Source organism: Brassica napus, chromosome C9 (assembly GCF_020379485.1).
Source record: "Brassica napus cultivar Da-Ae chromosome C9, Da-Ae, whole genome shotgun sequence".
NCBI classification, from domain to species: Eukaryota; Viridiplantae; Streptophyta; class Magnoliopsida; order Brassicales; family Brassicaceae; genus Brassica; species Brassica napus.
In genome coordinates, this window is record NC_063452.1 from 58,218,707 (window position 1) to 58,236,214 (window position 17,508).

General features: G+C 34.9%; 2 protein-coding genes and 1 pseudogene across 3 annotated transcripts; all 3 read right to left on the reverse strand.

Moving 5' to 3' along the window:
- Positions 1 to 8,409: 8,409 nt before the first annotated feature.
- LOC111198120 lies at positions 8,410 to 10,408 on the reverse strand (annotated as a pseudogene).
- Positions 10,409 to 10,557: 149 nt separating this feature from the next.
- On the reverse strand, positions 10,558 to 13,196 carry LOC106416771. 2 transcript variants are annotated; one of them, XM_022709819.2, is made up of 7 exons: positions 12,995 to 13,196; positions 12,798 to 12,896; positions 12,497 to 12,676; positions 11,814 to 11,984; positions 11,566 to 11,736; positions 11,389 to 11,480; positions 10,558 to 11,302 (listed from the first exon to the last, which is right to left on the reverse strand). In XM_022709819.2, the coding sequence occupies exons 1-7, from the start codon at positions 13,086 to 13,088 to the stop codon at positions 10,718 to 10,720; spliced, it is 1,392 nt and encodes a 463-aa protein (XP_022565540.1). In that variant the 5' UTR covers positions 13,089 to 13,196; the 3' UTR covers positions 10,558 to 10,717. The 2 variants fall into 2 exon arrangements, with proteins under 2 accessions (XP_022565540.1, XP_048625124.1); XM_048769167.1 differs by having other exon boundaries at positions 12,999 to 13,139.
- A 211-nt stretch (positions 13,197 to 13,407) lies between these two features.
- On the reverse strand, positions 13,408 to 16,643 carry LOC106417568 (potassium transporter 8-like). The gene is made up of 6 exons (XM_048768167.1): positions 16,128 to 16,643; positions 15,562 to 16,054; positions 15,430 to 15,483; positions 14,708 to 14,968; positions 14,599 to 14,626; positions 13,408 to 14,539 (listed from the first exon to the last, which is right to left on the reverse strand). The coding sequence occupies exons 1-6, from the start codon at positions 16,164 to 16,166 to the stop codon at positions 13,480 to 13,482; spliced, it is 1,935 nt and encodes a 644-aa protein (XP_048624124.1). The 5' UTR covers positions 16,167 to 16,643; the 3' UTR covers positions 13,408 to 13,479.
- Between the last annotated feature and the right edge of the window lie 865 nt (positions 16,644 to 17,508).

Below are 17,508 nucleotides of genomic sequence, written 5' to 3' on the forward strand. Positions count from 1 at the left end.
TTTGGATAAATTATTAGTGCTAGGAGTCATTGGTTGCATTTATATTTAAACACGTCAAAAAAAAAGAGAGAGAGGAGACAAAGAAAGAGAAATTTTGATCCGGCGGTCGGGCGGCGCGTGAGCGACCGTGCCATCGCCGGATCCCCTTTTTTCACCACGGTGTGTTTATTCGGGTTGCATGTTCAAGCTTATGGTTCCGGGAGATGGAGGCTACCCTAGCTTCGTCGTCGCCGGCTTTCTTCCGGGAGGCAGAGGCTTTCTCAGATCTGTCGACGCCGGCTCAAGTTCCCGGGAAGCGGAGGCTCGTTTAGCTCCATCTTCGTCGGCTTCAGTTTCCGAAGGGTAGAAGCCTTCTTTGGTTTGCTCTGTCGGTTTTGGATCCCCGTATCTTGCGGGTTATGTTTACTAGTTTATGTTTCTGTTTTTTATGTTTTGGTGTTTGTCGTCGTCATGTCTGGTGTGTGGTTGTGAGGGCGTGTTATCGGAGATGGTTGTTGTCCTCCGATGATGGTGCAACGGTCAAGAGAGAAAAGAAGCGGTTAGAGTTTCGGGATGAAATATCCAGTGGTGGTTGGCAAGGAGTCGGATGAGATCTCGGTTTATCTGATGTATCTCTCCGTGGTTAGAATATCCGGCGTTACCGCCGATCCTTCTCCGGCGGAACCAGTGAGACAAGATGAAGGTAGTGCGTAGACACGTGTTGATAGACTTGTACAGTGTCGGTCACTATGTATTGGGCTTTAGGCCCAGATGTATGTTTGTTCGGCCCGTTGGGGTTTGTGTAAGAAAATGGACTTCGGCCGTTTTTAAAATAAAACATTGACGACAAAAAAAAAATTAGTGCTAGGAGTATTTTATTTAAACAGTATTTTATAAAATAAACATGTGAGTCTCTTATACTATTGCCCTAGTTAAAAAGGGTTTGTCGTTTATCATTTGTTAACATGTCCAACAAAAAATTACACTAAAGTGTTTTGTGAAATATATAAGTTAATAGTGTATCCTTTTTTTTTCTTATGAAAATTTGAAGTGTTATCAGATCAGAGATGGACAATAGCACATGAGTCCTTTAAATACTTTCGGTGATTTTTATTATCTTTTTCTGACATATAGGGATGGGGTCAACACAGTGAGGTCGACGACGAGTATAGATTTTAACATTACAGATGTCGCGCGTACACTTTCCTCTTTTATGTTAACATGATAATCCTTTTTCATGAATGAATGTCCGCTTCTTCTTAATTTACACTTTAATCCATTTTTACAAATATTTATGAAAGACTACAAATGTTTGTTATCTTACTAGTGGTGGACTTTTGGAGGACATAAAAGCCATTGGTAAAAAGTAAACTATACAGGTACATTAAGAAACCCTTAGAAATGTTTGTTATGTTAGATTTAATGTTTGTTAGACATAATAATCAAGTCCATGTTAACGTTATATATTTTTTGTGCTAATCTCCGGCTATAAAAAAAGTGATGAAATGTGTCATAAGTACAGCAAATGCTTGGGCTGTGATTCACTATATACTTCGCATCATAAGATAAATAATATAGACAATCATAAACACACAACTACATGCATTATACAAAGCATGGAACCCAAAAGTCTATTAAAAACCCCCAACCTGCATGCTTTGTGGGAACCCATATGATCTAATTATTTAAAATTATTTTATTGGTTTTCTTTTTCCTATTTTCAGTAAACAAAACATTAATTTCCACTTTTTGTAAACTATCACATTGTCGTATTGCGAGGAACAGATGAAAGAAAGTATTCTTGAATAAATTGAACATTGATATGTTTCCTTAATCACAAAATGGAGGAGAAAGATCATTTAACTAGACAAGAACCTCATCTTCGTTTTCAAAGCTCAAATTCAAAATCTGACCTGAATCCAGCTCCTTGTAAAGTCTCCACCAACCTTGATGCCACCAGCCTTTAAAATTCAAGCAAATAGCCAACAAGGATCAGACTCAATCACCAATGATCAGACACGTTTTGTGACATTTATTAGCTATTAAAGCTATTAAGACAAAATGGAAACATTTATGATTTATCAAAGAAGATGTTCACTAAAAAGATACTCCCTCTGTTTTTTAATGTTACATATTCTAGATTTTTCACACATTTTAATAAAACACATTAAATTTGCATATTTTTTTGTGTTTATCTTTGTTTCATAATTTTAAGCCAATAACAATTGAGTAAGTGCAATTAAGTTTTTTGAAATTTGCAATTAGTTAATAAAACATGTCTTGAAAATGTAAAAAATGGATCTTTTTAAAACAAATTTTTTTCCTAGAATATGTAATATTAAGGAACAGAGGGAGTACTAACGAAAATAGTTTTATAATCCTTTGCTAGTTCTCAGACTGGTTTGCTAGGTGAAAGGCAAGGAACGCAAAAGTCTATGGCTTTACATCATAAAAGAATAAAAAATATACTGTATTTATTACCTGTAAGGCCTTTGTTACAATAGGATTCGGTCAAAGTTCCCATCTGCCTCAAAAATAAAAGCATTTTGCCATTTTTCTTTTTTTCTTTATCAAAGAGAAGTAGAAAACTAACAGTGTACATTAGGTTGACTTGTACAATATTAGTCGGAAATTCAGTACATTAGTTTGAGTTGCAAGCTTAGGGATCAACTTCAATAAGTCGGAAATATATTTTAAGATGATGTACGGCATTACAATACAACTTTTCTAACTCTTTGATGGAAGATACTAGTTGTTTCGTGTCGTAGCTATCGTATACCGCACGTGAGACGGTGTAGATCTGATTTGTAATGGAAGTAGTTTTACAAATTTTGGCGTAGAAAAAAATCTGTAGAATTTTTTTATGGCTAATTTTATGAAAAATCCCAAAAAATTGATGTAGATATTTGGTTCTACATAGCACTTGTACAGTTGTAAGTTATTTCAATATCTGTGATTTTAAATTTTTTATTAAAACTTGATTGCTGTAATTTTAGTGTTCTAGAAATAAATGAGGTTGTGAACATCACCTATAGCCACTACCAATCACGTCCAATGTTTTTACCACAAATTATTTTAATACCCCTGTGTTTACTAATTTATGTTCATCTGCATGCCTTAGTTGTGTTATTGATCTTTTACCCTTAATGAATGTACACAAAACTGAATTATAGTTTGCAAATTGTATTGGTATTCATTTATACTCCCTCTGTTCCTTAATATTACATATTCTAGGAAAAAAATTTGTTTTAAAATGATCCATTTTTTACATTTTCAAAGACATGTTTTATTAACTAATTGCAAATTTCAAAAATCTTAATTGCATTTACTAAATTGTTATTGGCTTAAAATTATGAAACAAAGATAAACACAAAAAAATATGCAAATTTAATGTGTTTTATTAAAATGTGCGAAAAATCTAGAACATGTAACATTAAAAAACAGAGGGAGTATATAAAATATTGCTGCATGTAACACTCAAACTGATTTAGCACAAAGTATTAATTAAAAACTAGAGATTCTAATATCGATTAAAAAGTATTAATATAAAATATTTAATATAGCCACAACGAACGAATCTCCTGATACTCATTTGTTTTATTTTTTTCAACTAAAATTTTCGCCTCATTTTGATTTGCCAAAAGTTCAAAAATCAGAAATAAAGTACTTAACAATAATTTTTAAAAAAAAACAAAAGAAGGCGCAGAAGGATTTAAAAAAACTACCATTTCCGTCGTCTTACGCTTTCTCTCCCCACGTGTCTGCTTTACTCCCGCTTTCTGCGTCACTTTCTCTGTCTTTTGCAATGGAAGATCAACCGCTACTTCTAAAGAACTGAAGGTCGAATTACTTCTCCTTTTACAACCGAAAAGCATAGCGAAATCGATGGTATTCGCCCCTGATTTCGCTTCCATCGTGAGAAGTGCCGAGTTCCATAACGCTTACGAAGAAGAAGACCCATTCATTGTGGCTTCGGGATACAGTGGGAGAGGATGATAATTTTTTGTCTTCAGTTTATGTAAGACCGCAAAAAATCCTGATTGAAAATCACGAAACCAAAAATATATAAACGATAATATAAAACTAGAAAATTCAGCTCATTGAGCTTAGAAAAAACTAGTTCCAACAGTTTAGTCTAGCCGCAATCGTTTACAGCTCTCTTGTCAATTACAGATCGGTATCTGGATCTTTCGATGAGTTACTCCAATGGCGTCATTTGTTTCGGATGCGATAGAGAGTGTTTGGTGATGAATTCAACAATTGGCTCTTGCAAAGTTCTGCCCAGATTATCTGAAGAGAGGTTGATCAAGACATTCATAGGCTTCTCCCCTTCAATCTCAAGGTTCAAGGTACTAGCGATGAGTAAATCACACTATAAACTTGGCTTTGGTAACCATATGGTTTTGACCATGGTGAAGACCTTTAGAATGTCAAATTGACCATAAACCAGAAACAGCTTCTAACATGAGCCCGGTATGCATCAACGAAGACCTATACTATGCAACACAGCTCCATGTCCCTGGTTCATCAATGGCAATAGCTATGATCAGCTTCAGTCTAAAGACCGAAGCTTTTGTTTCCTACCAAATCCCAGATACTTCAGTGTCAAGACACTCTCACTGTGAAACTGGTCCTTTCAATATCAGAGGAAAAGTTGGGATTTCATTTGCAGATGAGGAGCAAGATAATCACAAAATCTGGGTGCTAGAAGATGTCAAGGACAACAAATGGTCTCTCTTGTTGCTGAACATCCATCCATCGATTCAAGATGTCAACAGGTGGGTGTCTCAAAGACCTCCCTCTTTTCGAGGTCTGACAAAGAACGGTGGTATGGTTTATGCAAAGGCTCAACAAAAAGATCTCGCCATCTGGTAGTATAACGAAGAGAAAAGTCAAGAGACTATACTGGAAGGAATGGTCAGATATCGTTCCATGATCCTTTTTATGGGATTATGTCTTGGGTGTTGGGTTCCTATGAGCAGCAACACAACAACCACTTCCTTCTTCCTCGGTGAGAAAAATAATACAATAGAGAGTTTATAAACACAGATAGTGGTTACATGAAGACATGTCCTAAGGATAGAATTAGGTCCTAGAAAATGCTAAACGTGAGTGTTTTCTTTTTTTTTATTCAGAATGTAAAGCGATGTTGCTTTCTTTTTCAATAACCACTAGCTTGCGCGCGGGATGAATGTTATATATAAAAATAATGTTTATCTATTGTTATTTATTTGTATTCATTTACGTATTATAATAATATGTATATAATTAAATTAGAGTAAACATATAAATCAAAATAATACATCTTGTTTATTTACGATATTTTTTTAGTAAATAAATCAAAACAATCATTTTATTTATTTTATATGGTATATAACTAAATTTCAATGACATGTACATAGATATATAGTATATTTTAATATAAATATTTATTATTGAAAATTTATACTCATGTGATAAACCAAAAATTTCCAATGTGCGATTTTTTTAATGCAAATTTCAAAATTAAAATATTAAGGTTTCAATGCTTTTTCAATATAAATTTCAAAATTATCATATTTAAGTATTTTTCTATATTATATAGTTTAATTTTAAACTATATTAATATATAATATGAATGTCTCGTAAATGAGACTTCATATTCTTACGATTTATGATCATTTGTATCTTGTTATTACCACACAAAAAAGTTAAACCATTGATCACAAAATTTTAGTGTGAGACATTTAACGTTTTTAGTAATTTATAGTCGTTTTAAAAATTCAAATATAACATATAAGAAAAAATTTAATTCTGTTTATTATATGGTTAACGTGGTTGTTTAATATCTTTTAATAATATAAAATTAAACAAAAAGAGCTAAGATACAAAAATTATTATCAAATATTTATTATTCATAATCATTAATTTCCATATATACGTTAACCATATTAGATAATTTCGTAGCTTTTATTTAAGGAAAGTGCGAGAATATTATTTTGTACACTATTTATCAATTTAATTGTTAGTTTAATAAAAAATATAATATAGTTTAAGATGAACCAACCTATTTCTCTAAGAATTCTGAATATCATTATCATAGTGACACGTGTCTACAAAACAACGTTGTAATGTTTATTAATTAATATATAAAGGATAGAGCAAATAACTAATACTAGAAACAAAAGGTCAATTTTAGCTTCCAAGACTTTTTTTTTTTATATATGTCATTTGTGTTTATATTGTGCAATTGAACTAATAATATGTGAATACATGCTTACTTTTTTATTTGTGTTTCTAATGAAATGCTTTGATGTGAAAATATGAAGAAATTGGCTAAATGATGATTAGAGCCGTCCCTCTTTCAAAAGTTGATGAGATAAAGACTTATCTAGTTTGTTGTATACAAAATTTATATAAATTACCTTCTACATTACAATGACACTTATATAAGTTACATAGTTGAAGATTTTTGTCTTTGTTTACATGAAATTTGAGAATTGAAGTTTTTGCAGTTATGCTTTAAACTATTTTAGGTATTTAGATATAGAACATAAATTGTATAATGATCTACACCAAACATTTGCTAATAACAATAAATAAATTCTAAATTTGTGTTGTTTGTATCAAGTTTGAACTTTAAATTCTTTTTATTCAATTTCAAGTTTATGTAATATCAACAACTTTATATTACTAATCAAAGAAAATAATTATAAAACATTAAAAAAAAATCAAGTCTCATTTTGGGGTTGAAGAATAATCTTTGTCACTGCCAACTTAGTCTCATTTTTAATTACTTGTTGCTTGTTAGATCAAAATTCTCTCATAATAATTTTCTTCCTTTTTTCTCATGATTATCTCTTTCTTTATTTATGATTCTGTTTTCCTTTGCTGAACACTAATCTTCTTTTTCCTACATTGTAGCACTGATCATGCTTATCAGTTTGTTATAATGTTTTTTTAAATCAATGGTTGGTTAATTGGTTAGAGGGGAATCAACTAAGTCGAAGAGATTCAATTAGGGCAATTCTCCTCGATATACTATTTTCAAGTTTTGATCACAAAAATAGATCACAAGGAGAAAAATGACAAAAATGTTTCATTTAATAGGTAAAAAGATCCTAATACTCTAGATATATAAAAAAAATTAAAAATTTAAAAAAATTAAAAAAATAATTTTTTTATGTTTTCAAATTCAAACTTTTTTATAAATTTTTTTTTTAAATTGTTTTCTTCGAATTTTTTTTTTCAAATTTTCTTTTTGTAATTCGAAAATACTTTTTGAAACTATTTTTAAAATTTTTAATATTTATTTTTTATTTTATAACTCTTCGAATCTCAATCCCAAATCTCCTCCCCGTAATTCTAAACCCTAAGGTTTGGATTAGTTAACTCTAGGGGTATAAGTGTATATTTACCTCTTCAATGAAACATTTTGGTCATTTTGATCTTTATATTATATATTTGTGACATAAACTTCTTTAGTGCTATCCTATAGTAATTTACATTCAATTATGTGATTGTTTGGTTCCCAATAGAAAATAACGTGATGAAGGCTTCTTAGATATTAGAAATAATCCAAAGCTTATGTTGAAAAAATGTCTTTCTGACCTTAATTTTTATTTTTTGTCATTTCACATCATTCTTTTCTTTCTGGCCTAATAATTTAATATACATTTAATTTTTATATTTTATAATAATTCTTTAGTTTTTCTTGAGTCAACATTATATCTATCTATTTTTCACTAAAATATGTATTAAAATAATAATTAATTATAAAATTTTAAAAAATATACTATGCTGTTAATAATTAAATACTAATTAAATATTCTAAAATAAGTATGAGTTATTTAAAACATATAATGATATAAAAATTATTCTTAAAATAATTAAAATATAATATGCAACATATTGAAAACATTCAACGTATATTAATCCATATCACTTTTTTGGTTTTTCAACACCCCCATTAAAAAGATTCTAACTGTTGGAAAGTGCATTCAACTAAAGAGCAGACTTGTCGGGTAAGAATTCCATAATAGTGATATGTCATGTGTTTTATTGATGACTGAAATTGCTGGTTTTTACACCCTAACTTTTTTATATTAATTATCTTATAACAAAATAATTTATTTATTTAAATGTTTCATATCAAAGTTTATCATTTTTGTGTGTTTACAAATAAAGATTTGTATCAGTTGAGAATAAAATGATGAAAGCTTGAGAGATGATGGAAATGATCCAAAAGTGTGAGTATGTGATTTATTTTTCAGTTTTTCTCTATTTTGTTTTAACAGAATTGTTTCATTAGGTGTTTTGATGCGTCAATGTGCTCAGTTTAGTACTTGTTATTCTTCAAGAAGAACAAAAATAGGATATCATTTTTTTGTTCTTCACTTTATGAAGAGGAAATCACTTCTTCGAGAACATATTTATCAACTAAATAATGAGTGCATTCAAAGTTAAATGATATCCAAAATCTGAAAACAAAACAAAAATGTATAAAATAAAAATTCTTTGCAAATCATAAAATAAAAATTCTTTGCAAAATCTGAAGACAAACCCACAAAAACCAAAACCTGTGGCCTTTACTTAATCATCGGAGGCGCGTAGTTATCGTTGTCAAAATCAATGGAGCATTTGGTGGAGACCGGCAGAGACGGTGAGGTGAACCTCGTTGAGTAATCACGGTACGGAAACTCGTCTTCGAAATGTCCCATCTGTTTACCATCGTCAAAATTCAAAGAGTAACTCGATGAATCGTACCGGAAACCAACCTGATCCGGCCTACTACTACCGCCGTCTCCTCCGCAGCCGCAGAAGTGACTGCGGCCAACGCAGCGGGTGAAGGTCTTCCACTTGGGGCCTGCCAAGATTTCAGACCACTCCCTCTCATCTTGTTCCACCCTGAGATCCACCAACGCTCGTCCGGCTCCAACTTATCAACGGTTTTGATACGTTGCCACCATAAGTTACCAACGGGACCAGACGGCTGAGATGATCCGAGACATGGTAGGAAGAAACAGCAACCTTGCTTTGCAAACATGGCTTCATGCATGTCGTCGGTCGTGTCCATTTCAGAGATCGGAAAAGATTGAAGCCCCATTGGTTTTCTTGAGAAGATTGAAGGAGAGGGACAGACGCATACAGAGTCCTCCTTCCCCTGCTTCTCTGTAACCCTAAACCCTAAATCTTTCTCTCTTGCAAGATGATGCCTTTGCCTTTCTCCCTACGAATCCGTTTCTTAAGGGGAGAGGAACGGGAATAATAAATGGCAGCTAAAACAAGAGCTGGAATTGCGTAACTGCCAAGCTGGTTTTAAAGAATCTTCCCTTAACCGTTTGCGATTTTCTAATATATATAAACCGAAACTGAACCGGTGTTTACATTCTTAAATGCTTAGATATCTCATACTACGTAACGTTAACTTTCCTTTTTTACTACACCGTCAACTTGTTAGTTGTTACGTCGCTCCTGTAAACCGTTGTAGCCGGTAAGAAACAGACGTGGGGAAGAAACTTCGAAAAATCCTTGCCGACCATATATTATATACTTTCATTGAATGTATAATATCCACCATTGTATGGCTCTGTACAATATTTTGGCTGAAATAGTTAAACAATCAAGCCGTGCGTGGTTCCAAGGTAACTACCAAAAATCATACTATAAAATGACTGCTTGCTTGTATGTTTTCAAAATACCCGTTATCAATAATAATATACTAAGCAGAGAACTAGCCTTTGAGTGGCGGTTGTATTACACGCGCGTCTCCCATCGTTCTCTCTACCCTAAAATCTCCGATTGAAAAGGGTGGAGCCACTGCGGATCTCCGGCGGCCTCGTCGGTGTTTGTAGTGGTCTCCCCCTCAACGGAATCAGCACAACGAGACGGAATATGCAAGATCTGGTGTTTCTAGAGGTGTTCTCGCTTCTCACTGCGACTCGGGAGAATTTCTGAAGCGGAAATTCCTATGAAGCTCCACCGCTCTGGTGATTCGTCGGTGAATGGTTGGAGTCTACTGTTAGAGGACGACGGCGACCCACTGGAACCGCAAGTCAGTCATCGGGGTAAGGGCTTAATCTCCGATGGGAAGGTTTGGTTTGGCAGTGTCGGTGGATCTCACCTCTGTAGATGGCGGTTCTCTTAGGTCTTGAATCTCGCCGGCTCGTCATCCTCCTTCCTCCACCATGAAGAGTTGATGAACACACAATACATCGGACCTGTGAGACGGTGAAGCTGTCACGGTTAACGGCGGGTTAGGGTTTTGGAGTTGACTTCCGTATCGAGGTCGACGTTTATGGCCGCGGGACACTCCGAGGGTGGCTCCGTTGAAGGTAACTGGTACGGATCTGGCGGGCCGTTGACACCACCGCCGTGAGAAGTCACTGGAAACTGGATTATGGGGTCACGGTGTCTATCGGAGGAGGGAGTAGTCTTCCTCTGTCTTATTTCCCATAACCTAAGCTTCTCTTTGTTTTGCTTGAGCTGTGTTTTAGTTGAGTCCAAATCACTTGTAACTTATGTATTGATGTTTCTCCGGTACACCGGCACTTGTAAGATTCCGATTGCCCTTCGGAGATGATTTATTAAATATATATATTTAAAAAAAATAATAATAATAATAATATACTAGTAATATTTTACATTAAACTATTAAAGTATGAAATTTGATAAGTAAAAGAAGAAATAATTTAAGACTAATAAACACATAGCGGTAAAGTATATGACACACTCTAAGTAACTTATGAAAGTTTTATAATCAGTAAACTTGAGAAGAATATCCCATGTAATTAATTCTTGGCCGTATGTTTCGCTGATCGTTCATGACTTCCTTGAAATCAACAGCCTTGATCACCATAGCTTCTCGGCGGCCGTCCTGCTCCTGAACTGCCCCGAACACAATCTCGTTTTCTCGGTTATCGTCGGTATTGTTCACATTTCGTTTCTTTTGGTTTTGGTATTGGTCACAATCTTGGTAATACGACCAGTTTTGGTTTGTGCCTTGTGCTCTAAGGTAGGGTTTATCCGGATTTGAACCTGATCTCGGTTCTAAAGCCGGTGGTCCATCTTCTTCCGGTATAGCAAAGCTCTCTTGTACCGGCCACTGGTTTGGCTGTTGCGGATGGTGGTAGTGGAAGTCTTGGGGAGTAACTTTTCTTGGTCCGGTCATCATCTCAGAAACCGAAGAACCGGTTTTCACCACAAGCTTTCCAAGCGAACCGATAAATCCTTCTTCATTTTCCGGTTCATATTGAGGTGGAATTAATGGCTGTCGAACCGGTCTTGGGTAACGTTGATATGGAGCCATTGTCATGTTCGGTTTCGCCACATGCCTCTTATTATTCTGAAATAAAAAAACAAACCAATGGTGCTAACAGGTTCCTATATAACTCTTACCTCGAACCAAACCAAACCAAACTGTTCACTTACATTACCAAACGAAGAGAACAATGATCGTACTCTACGTACTAATAGCGCAAACATATAACCAAAAAATGCAGCAGCAACGAGCAGAGCGGTTCCTGTACATACACAAACCGAAACGGAATCGTTTCAAGCAAAACAACAAAAAAAAAACCAACAACGTTAGCTTGTTTGAGAAGTTACCAAGATGGAGATCTGTTTCGGGCTCGTGATGAGAACAGTCATGATCGTGAAGCTGAATCTCCCTAATCACTTGATTCCCTCGATCAATGACTAACAGAGAGCAGGTTGAAGAGACGTAGATCAAATCAAAGTCATCAGAGAATCTTCCTCCGGTTGCGATGGTTGAGACTCCTGGCATAAATAAACCAAGAAAAAGTTTTAAAATTGCGATTATCAAAGGATAAACTCAAATGTTGAATTGTGTTTACCTGCGTCGCTGATCTTGCGTATGGCCATATTATTAGTATCGGCAACGTAGATGTTTCCACTGTCGTCGATGGCTAATCCTCGAGGACGATTCATTTTGGCTTCTTTGAGCTTTCCATCCACGTGCCCTGTGTAGCCTTCTTGTGAACCGGAGACTAACTTTGGTTTACCATCTTCAATAAATTCAAAACCCAAATATTAACAAATCAGTTTGAAGAATCTATCTACTTTGCATCTTTTAGAATCTATCTAAAAGCGAAAGTTCGGTGCTTTATAATGAGGAAATTTCTTAGATTGAGGAACAAGAAACAGCAGAAAGAATAAACCTGAAGAACAGAGAAACAGAACACGGATAAAAGTTAAATGTGTCGTGTTGTGGAGTAAAGTGAAAAACTTTAAACCTTTAAAAGGATTTTGCTGTCAAAGAAAGAAACTTTGGAATCTAAAATATGAAGAATCTCATTTTTTTTTTTTACAGAACTGAGAAAAGCAAAAGAAAATGAATCCCCATCTTGAAGCAAAGCATAATTGTAGATACATGATTCAACGTTTTGGTGGGTCATGTTTTGAGGTTGTGAATAGATCGAATAATACCGTAAAATAAGAAAGTAATGTATACAATCTCATGTGCAATTTTTAGAGTACCTTTTTCATCAAATCTATTTCAAGAAGAAGAAGAACTTACATCTAGAAAGAGGCATGGAGATTTTGTGGATGTTACTGTTCTCTGAATCCAAGACAATAAGCTCTTCTCCACTAGGGGAAACTTCGACTGCATAAGGCTCAATCCCAAGCTTATTTCCATCAAACACTGTCTCTATGTTATATCCACTTTCATATTTCACCATCGAACGGCTAGAAACACCTGTCACATTTTCTCAGTTTTTATTTTTATTTTTAGTCTATGGCAATTGAAACTTTGAAACTTTGACAGTGAGATAGGTCATACAATAAAGTACATGCATACTTTTTGGAGGTCGTCTTACCTGATTTGGTGGCGGCTGTTGTGGTTGTGGATGTCTGAAGAGACCACAACCATTTCCACAGCATTGATGCTACATTTGTCACAAGTCCACTTACAATCTCTGTTCCCAAAACAAACAAAAACAAGAACATCTTCAGAGATTTATCAAAATAATCTTCTTTCAAAATAATAATCATATTAGGGAAGTCAAGAACTCACTAACAGGAGGAGGCTTAGCTGAAACTGAAGACAACCCACAGAAGAGAAACAAGAAAATTAAAGACAGAACCACCCAGTTACCATTTTTCATCATTTATTTCTTTGGTTTTTCTGTATAAACGAAAACAGAGCAAACGTTGCTTACAAGTTTAGAGAGGAGATTTATGCACTTGTATATCATTTCTTTGTTTCTATGCACTTATATATATGATGAGCTAAGCCGACAAAAGAGAAGATTTGGAGTTAAAGAAACATAAAGAGACAAAGAATCATATGCTCTCGACTCTTGTCTACTTATTGTTCAATCTTTTCTCTTTGAATCTTAATCAGTAGGGACAAATTATTACAAAAACAAAAAGCATATCTTACTTTTTCCACAAGCAACTCTAACACCTCTACACAAAAGTTGCAACAACAACAACAAAAAAACCTTAATTTACAAAACTGAAGTTTATTCAAGTTTAACAACAACAAAAAAAATATAGTCACACGATATAAACCATACCAACTTCTAAAGTAGAAGCGTGAGGAGTAGAAAGACCATAACAAAGACCTCTCGAGTTTCTCCTTAAAAAATCATACCCAAAGTTAATAGCCATCTTCTTCACCACACTCGAACCGGCCTTTGCTCTCACATACGAATGTCCCATTATAAACGCCATCCCCGCCTCACGCGCCTCCGTCAGCTCCGTTAACTCCTCCTCCGCGGATCTATCTATCCTCGAACTTTCCGGTAACACAAACCTTACCCTTTTATTGACTCTCAGTCTCAGCGACCATTGTTCACGTTCGTCTAAACAATCGTCTTCATAGATTTGAACACCTTCGAGACTAGAGGAGGAAGCCGCGACTACGGTAAGCCTCTCGGACTCGTTTCCAGGGTCCAACTCGTAATCGAACGCTTTATCCGAACGTATAAACTCTGCGATACTGCAGACAAGGTCTTGCTCAAACTCCACGTCATCTTTGTGCACGTCCCGGTAACCATACCGGGCGATACACCGGTATAACCGGTACTCCTTCGGTCCGACCCTACCAACGAGAAACCGTTCTTCCGGTTTCACGTGAGGGACAGGGACGGACTTGACGCAGAGGAAGACAACAACCTGGTGAAACGCGGGAAGGTTGGTAACGAAATGAGAGAAGATCGCGGGAACGCCGGAGACGAGCTCGGTGCTGATCACGCCGACTCCTCGGACACGGACGATGCCGAGGTTCGAGGAGCCGAAGAGCGTGAGGAGCCAGTTGACCGAGACTTTGTTCTGGACGTCGAACTCGTAGCGCATGACGGTCCCGTAGTGCCAGAGGTACATGACGAAGAGGAAGATGAAGGAGAGGGCGAGTGGCACCCACGCGCCTTCGCGGAATTTGATGAGCGAAGCTGAGAAGTAGAGAGATTCGATTGTTCCGAAGAAGAAGATGAAGGCTAGCGCGTAGAGAGTGCTTTTGCGCCAGCATAAGACGATTACTAGTGACATTAGGCAAGTCGTTAACGGTAATAACCGCCAAACCTGCATGCATGTAACAAATAATGAAAAGATTAATACATTAAAATGTTAATGATGAATGAAAGTACTAATTCAATAGTTGGAGATATAATAAACCCGAATTTAACAAATATAGCTTCCGAGCCTGGGGAAAACGCAAATAAAAATAAGTATGAGCAGAAACTGATTATCGTAAAAAAACCGGTATTCCTCTGTTTTTAATTACCGGTTATGCATAAAAGGATGCCACCTAGAGACATCCAACCGCGTTGCCGAGTTTTCTTGAGGAACTTGTAGATGTAATAAGGAGGCAAAGCTTTGTAAACATGAGGGTTCCAGTGGAAGATGTTGTATACACCAATGGTGCTAATGCAGAGAAGCCATACAAGCACAATTGGAGCAAACAAAAAGCCTAGACGATGTGTCCCATAGTGTTGTAGTGAGAACAAGACTATCAGTATGGCGCAAACCACTGGCACCTCCACATCTGCAGGATTGTGTGGGTTTATTTGATTCAAATAAAGTAGGACCACTTTTCAGAAAAAAAGGTTTTAAGCTTAATGACTTTTATATTACTCTAGCTTTATAACTTCGATTATATTATTCAATTGAACTCCTAAACCACAGTCATTATTTTATGATTATAGAAGATTGCATCTGCATCACACACACCGTCCACACCCAAAAAAAAGTTCTTAAACTTATTTTATACTTTATTAAGAAGCGTCATGTTGATCCTACATGGTTTCAGTCTAACTTACAATAGGCTAATTGACTGTGAGGACAGAAGGGCCAAAACAGCTAATGGATTAACTTAAATGACAATAAAATATTTAAGAGGAAATCATTAGAAACAACATAACTTGACATGTTGGGGGATCTAGTAATACTGAAATTTGCCATCTTAAGCACTCTTGCCTATCTAATCAAAAGAAATAGAGAGCTTACATTGATGTTGCTCCTTTGACATGGATAACTCTAATCCAGAGACTGCTGAGAAAACTGAGAATAATCATACAAATCAGCCTCCAAAATCTTGAGAAATCCACACAATCTGAGAAGAATCAATCTTTTTATTACCAGAGATTGCGGGTGTGAGAACACCATCACCAATGACCATACAAGTCCCAATCAGAGCAAGAACAAGCAACATGTTCTGCAGAACCTTATGCTTCTCCAGTGTGTTTTTCAAACTCCACCCCTTGTCTTTTAAATTCCTCGGATTATCCGCGGAATTTTTCTTACACTCAGAAAGGTCCTCATCGGCGAGCTGGAAGTTGGGCAAGGAACTGATTCTAGCATGGCGACAGAGCAGAGAGTAGAGAGCAAAAGTCTCACCCTCACCATTATCATCAGCACGAAGAACAATAAAAACGTATTTGAGTAGTGGGATGAGAGTTAATGTCCAGAAGACAAGAGACAGAACACCAAAGATCTCTTCGTTTGTCCCTGAGTGTTGGATATCTTCAGCAAAAGTGCTCTTGTAGACGTACAATGGTGAAGTAGCTAAATCTCCGTAAACCACACCTAAGCTCTGGTAAGCTAATGTCAGAACACTCCACCAAGTTTCTTTCTGTAGACAAGCAAACAAAAGATTGGATTCTTGAAATCGAGATTGAAGTGAATGAGAGTTCAAGAAACTTTACCTTAAGTTGATTCCTTGGGCTCAGACTCTCGAGATCCATGATTGGAGTTTTGCTCTTAAATCACAACAAGACTCCCATTCTTGGGGATAAGAAGATTTAAGTTCGTTGAAAACAAGAAAGATTGGTGAATTTAATTCGATTGACGTTACACTGACTTTTCTTTGGATTCTTTATGTGATTTAATGTATTGAAAGTACAAAGCTTTGGCCAAAATTAAGAACCGCAAGAGAGGAGGGAGAGAGAGAGAACATACTTACAAAACCTATGAAAGCATCATTGAGATAACTGCCACAAATATAACTGCAAATATCATAAATTGTGGGGCCTTACTTATAAATAGTTTTGTATATATATTTTTTTACTTTATGTGTAGGTGTTACTTTTTATGTAATGTTTGTGTCAACTCTAAATCATGATTATTGGGATTCTTGTTATTGGGTCTTTAATACACATATATTTATATATATATATATATATTATATATACGTATATAATATTTACATACAAATATATGTGTATTAAGGATACTATAACAAAAACCTTCAATAATCATGCCTTAACATAAAACAGTCAGTCCTACGTAACTATGATATAGAGTAAGATTTTACTTTAGAACTCTTACGTGATCTTTTTTTATCTTTTTAGTAAATTTCTTTTTCTTTTTTGAGCAATACTCTTTTAGTAAGTGCTACATAGTTCGTCGTACGACATCAGTAAAAAGGTTTCAGGCAACTTATTATGTAATTTTCGAAGGAAAATTAAAATTTAAAAATAACCTTTTCCCTTATCTTTTTAGTAATAAGTATGCATGTCATAAAAGTTGTATTGGCATTGTGATGGTAAAATTGCTATTGTAAACATTTGCTAAGCTAGTTTTCTCTCCCATAAATTAATCAATAATAAGATAATTTTTCGTATAGTCCACTCCACATGAAGAAAGAAGGGAATTTCAATAATATATAACTATGTTAATTAATTAGTTTAGGTATAATAATCATAGTGACAAAAGTGGGATAGAAAAGAATTGGATCCCGGCCCCGTCGGATTCTATAATCGAATCATAGATAGTTAAATTATTGGGTATCCTAAATTATTCGGTAATAGTAATATTTAACAACATAAGATGTGTATATCCATGAAATTCTAGTTGGAAACTTTGGATAACACCATTGTTCCATAATTAATACTATTAAATTAAGAACATGTTCGGTTGATAATAGCTGAGTCTAACTTAAAATATAAATCTAAAATTTAACTGCATAATGTTATATAACTACATCTAAATGAATATATTTTAAAATCCTATTTTAAAGAGATAACCACTTTAAGTCATATTTTAAAAGATTATGTATATGGCAAAAAAAATTATAAAAATATATTT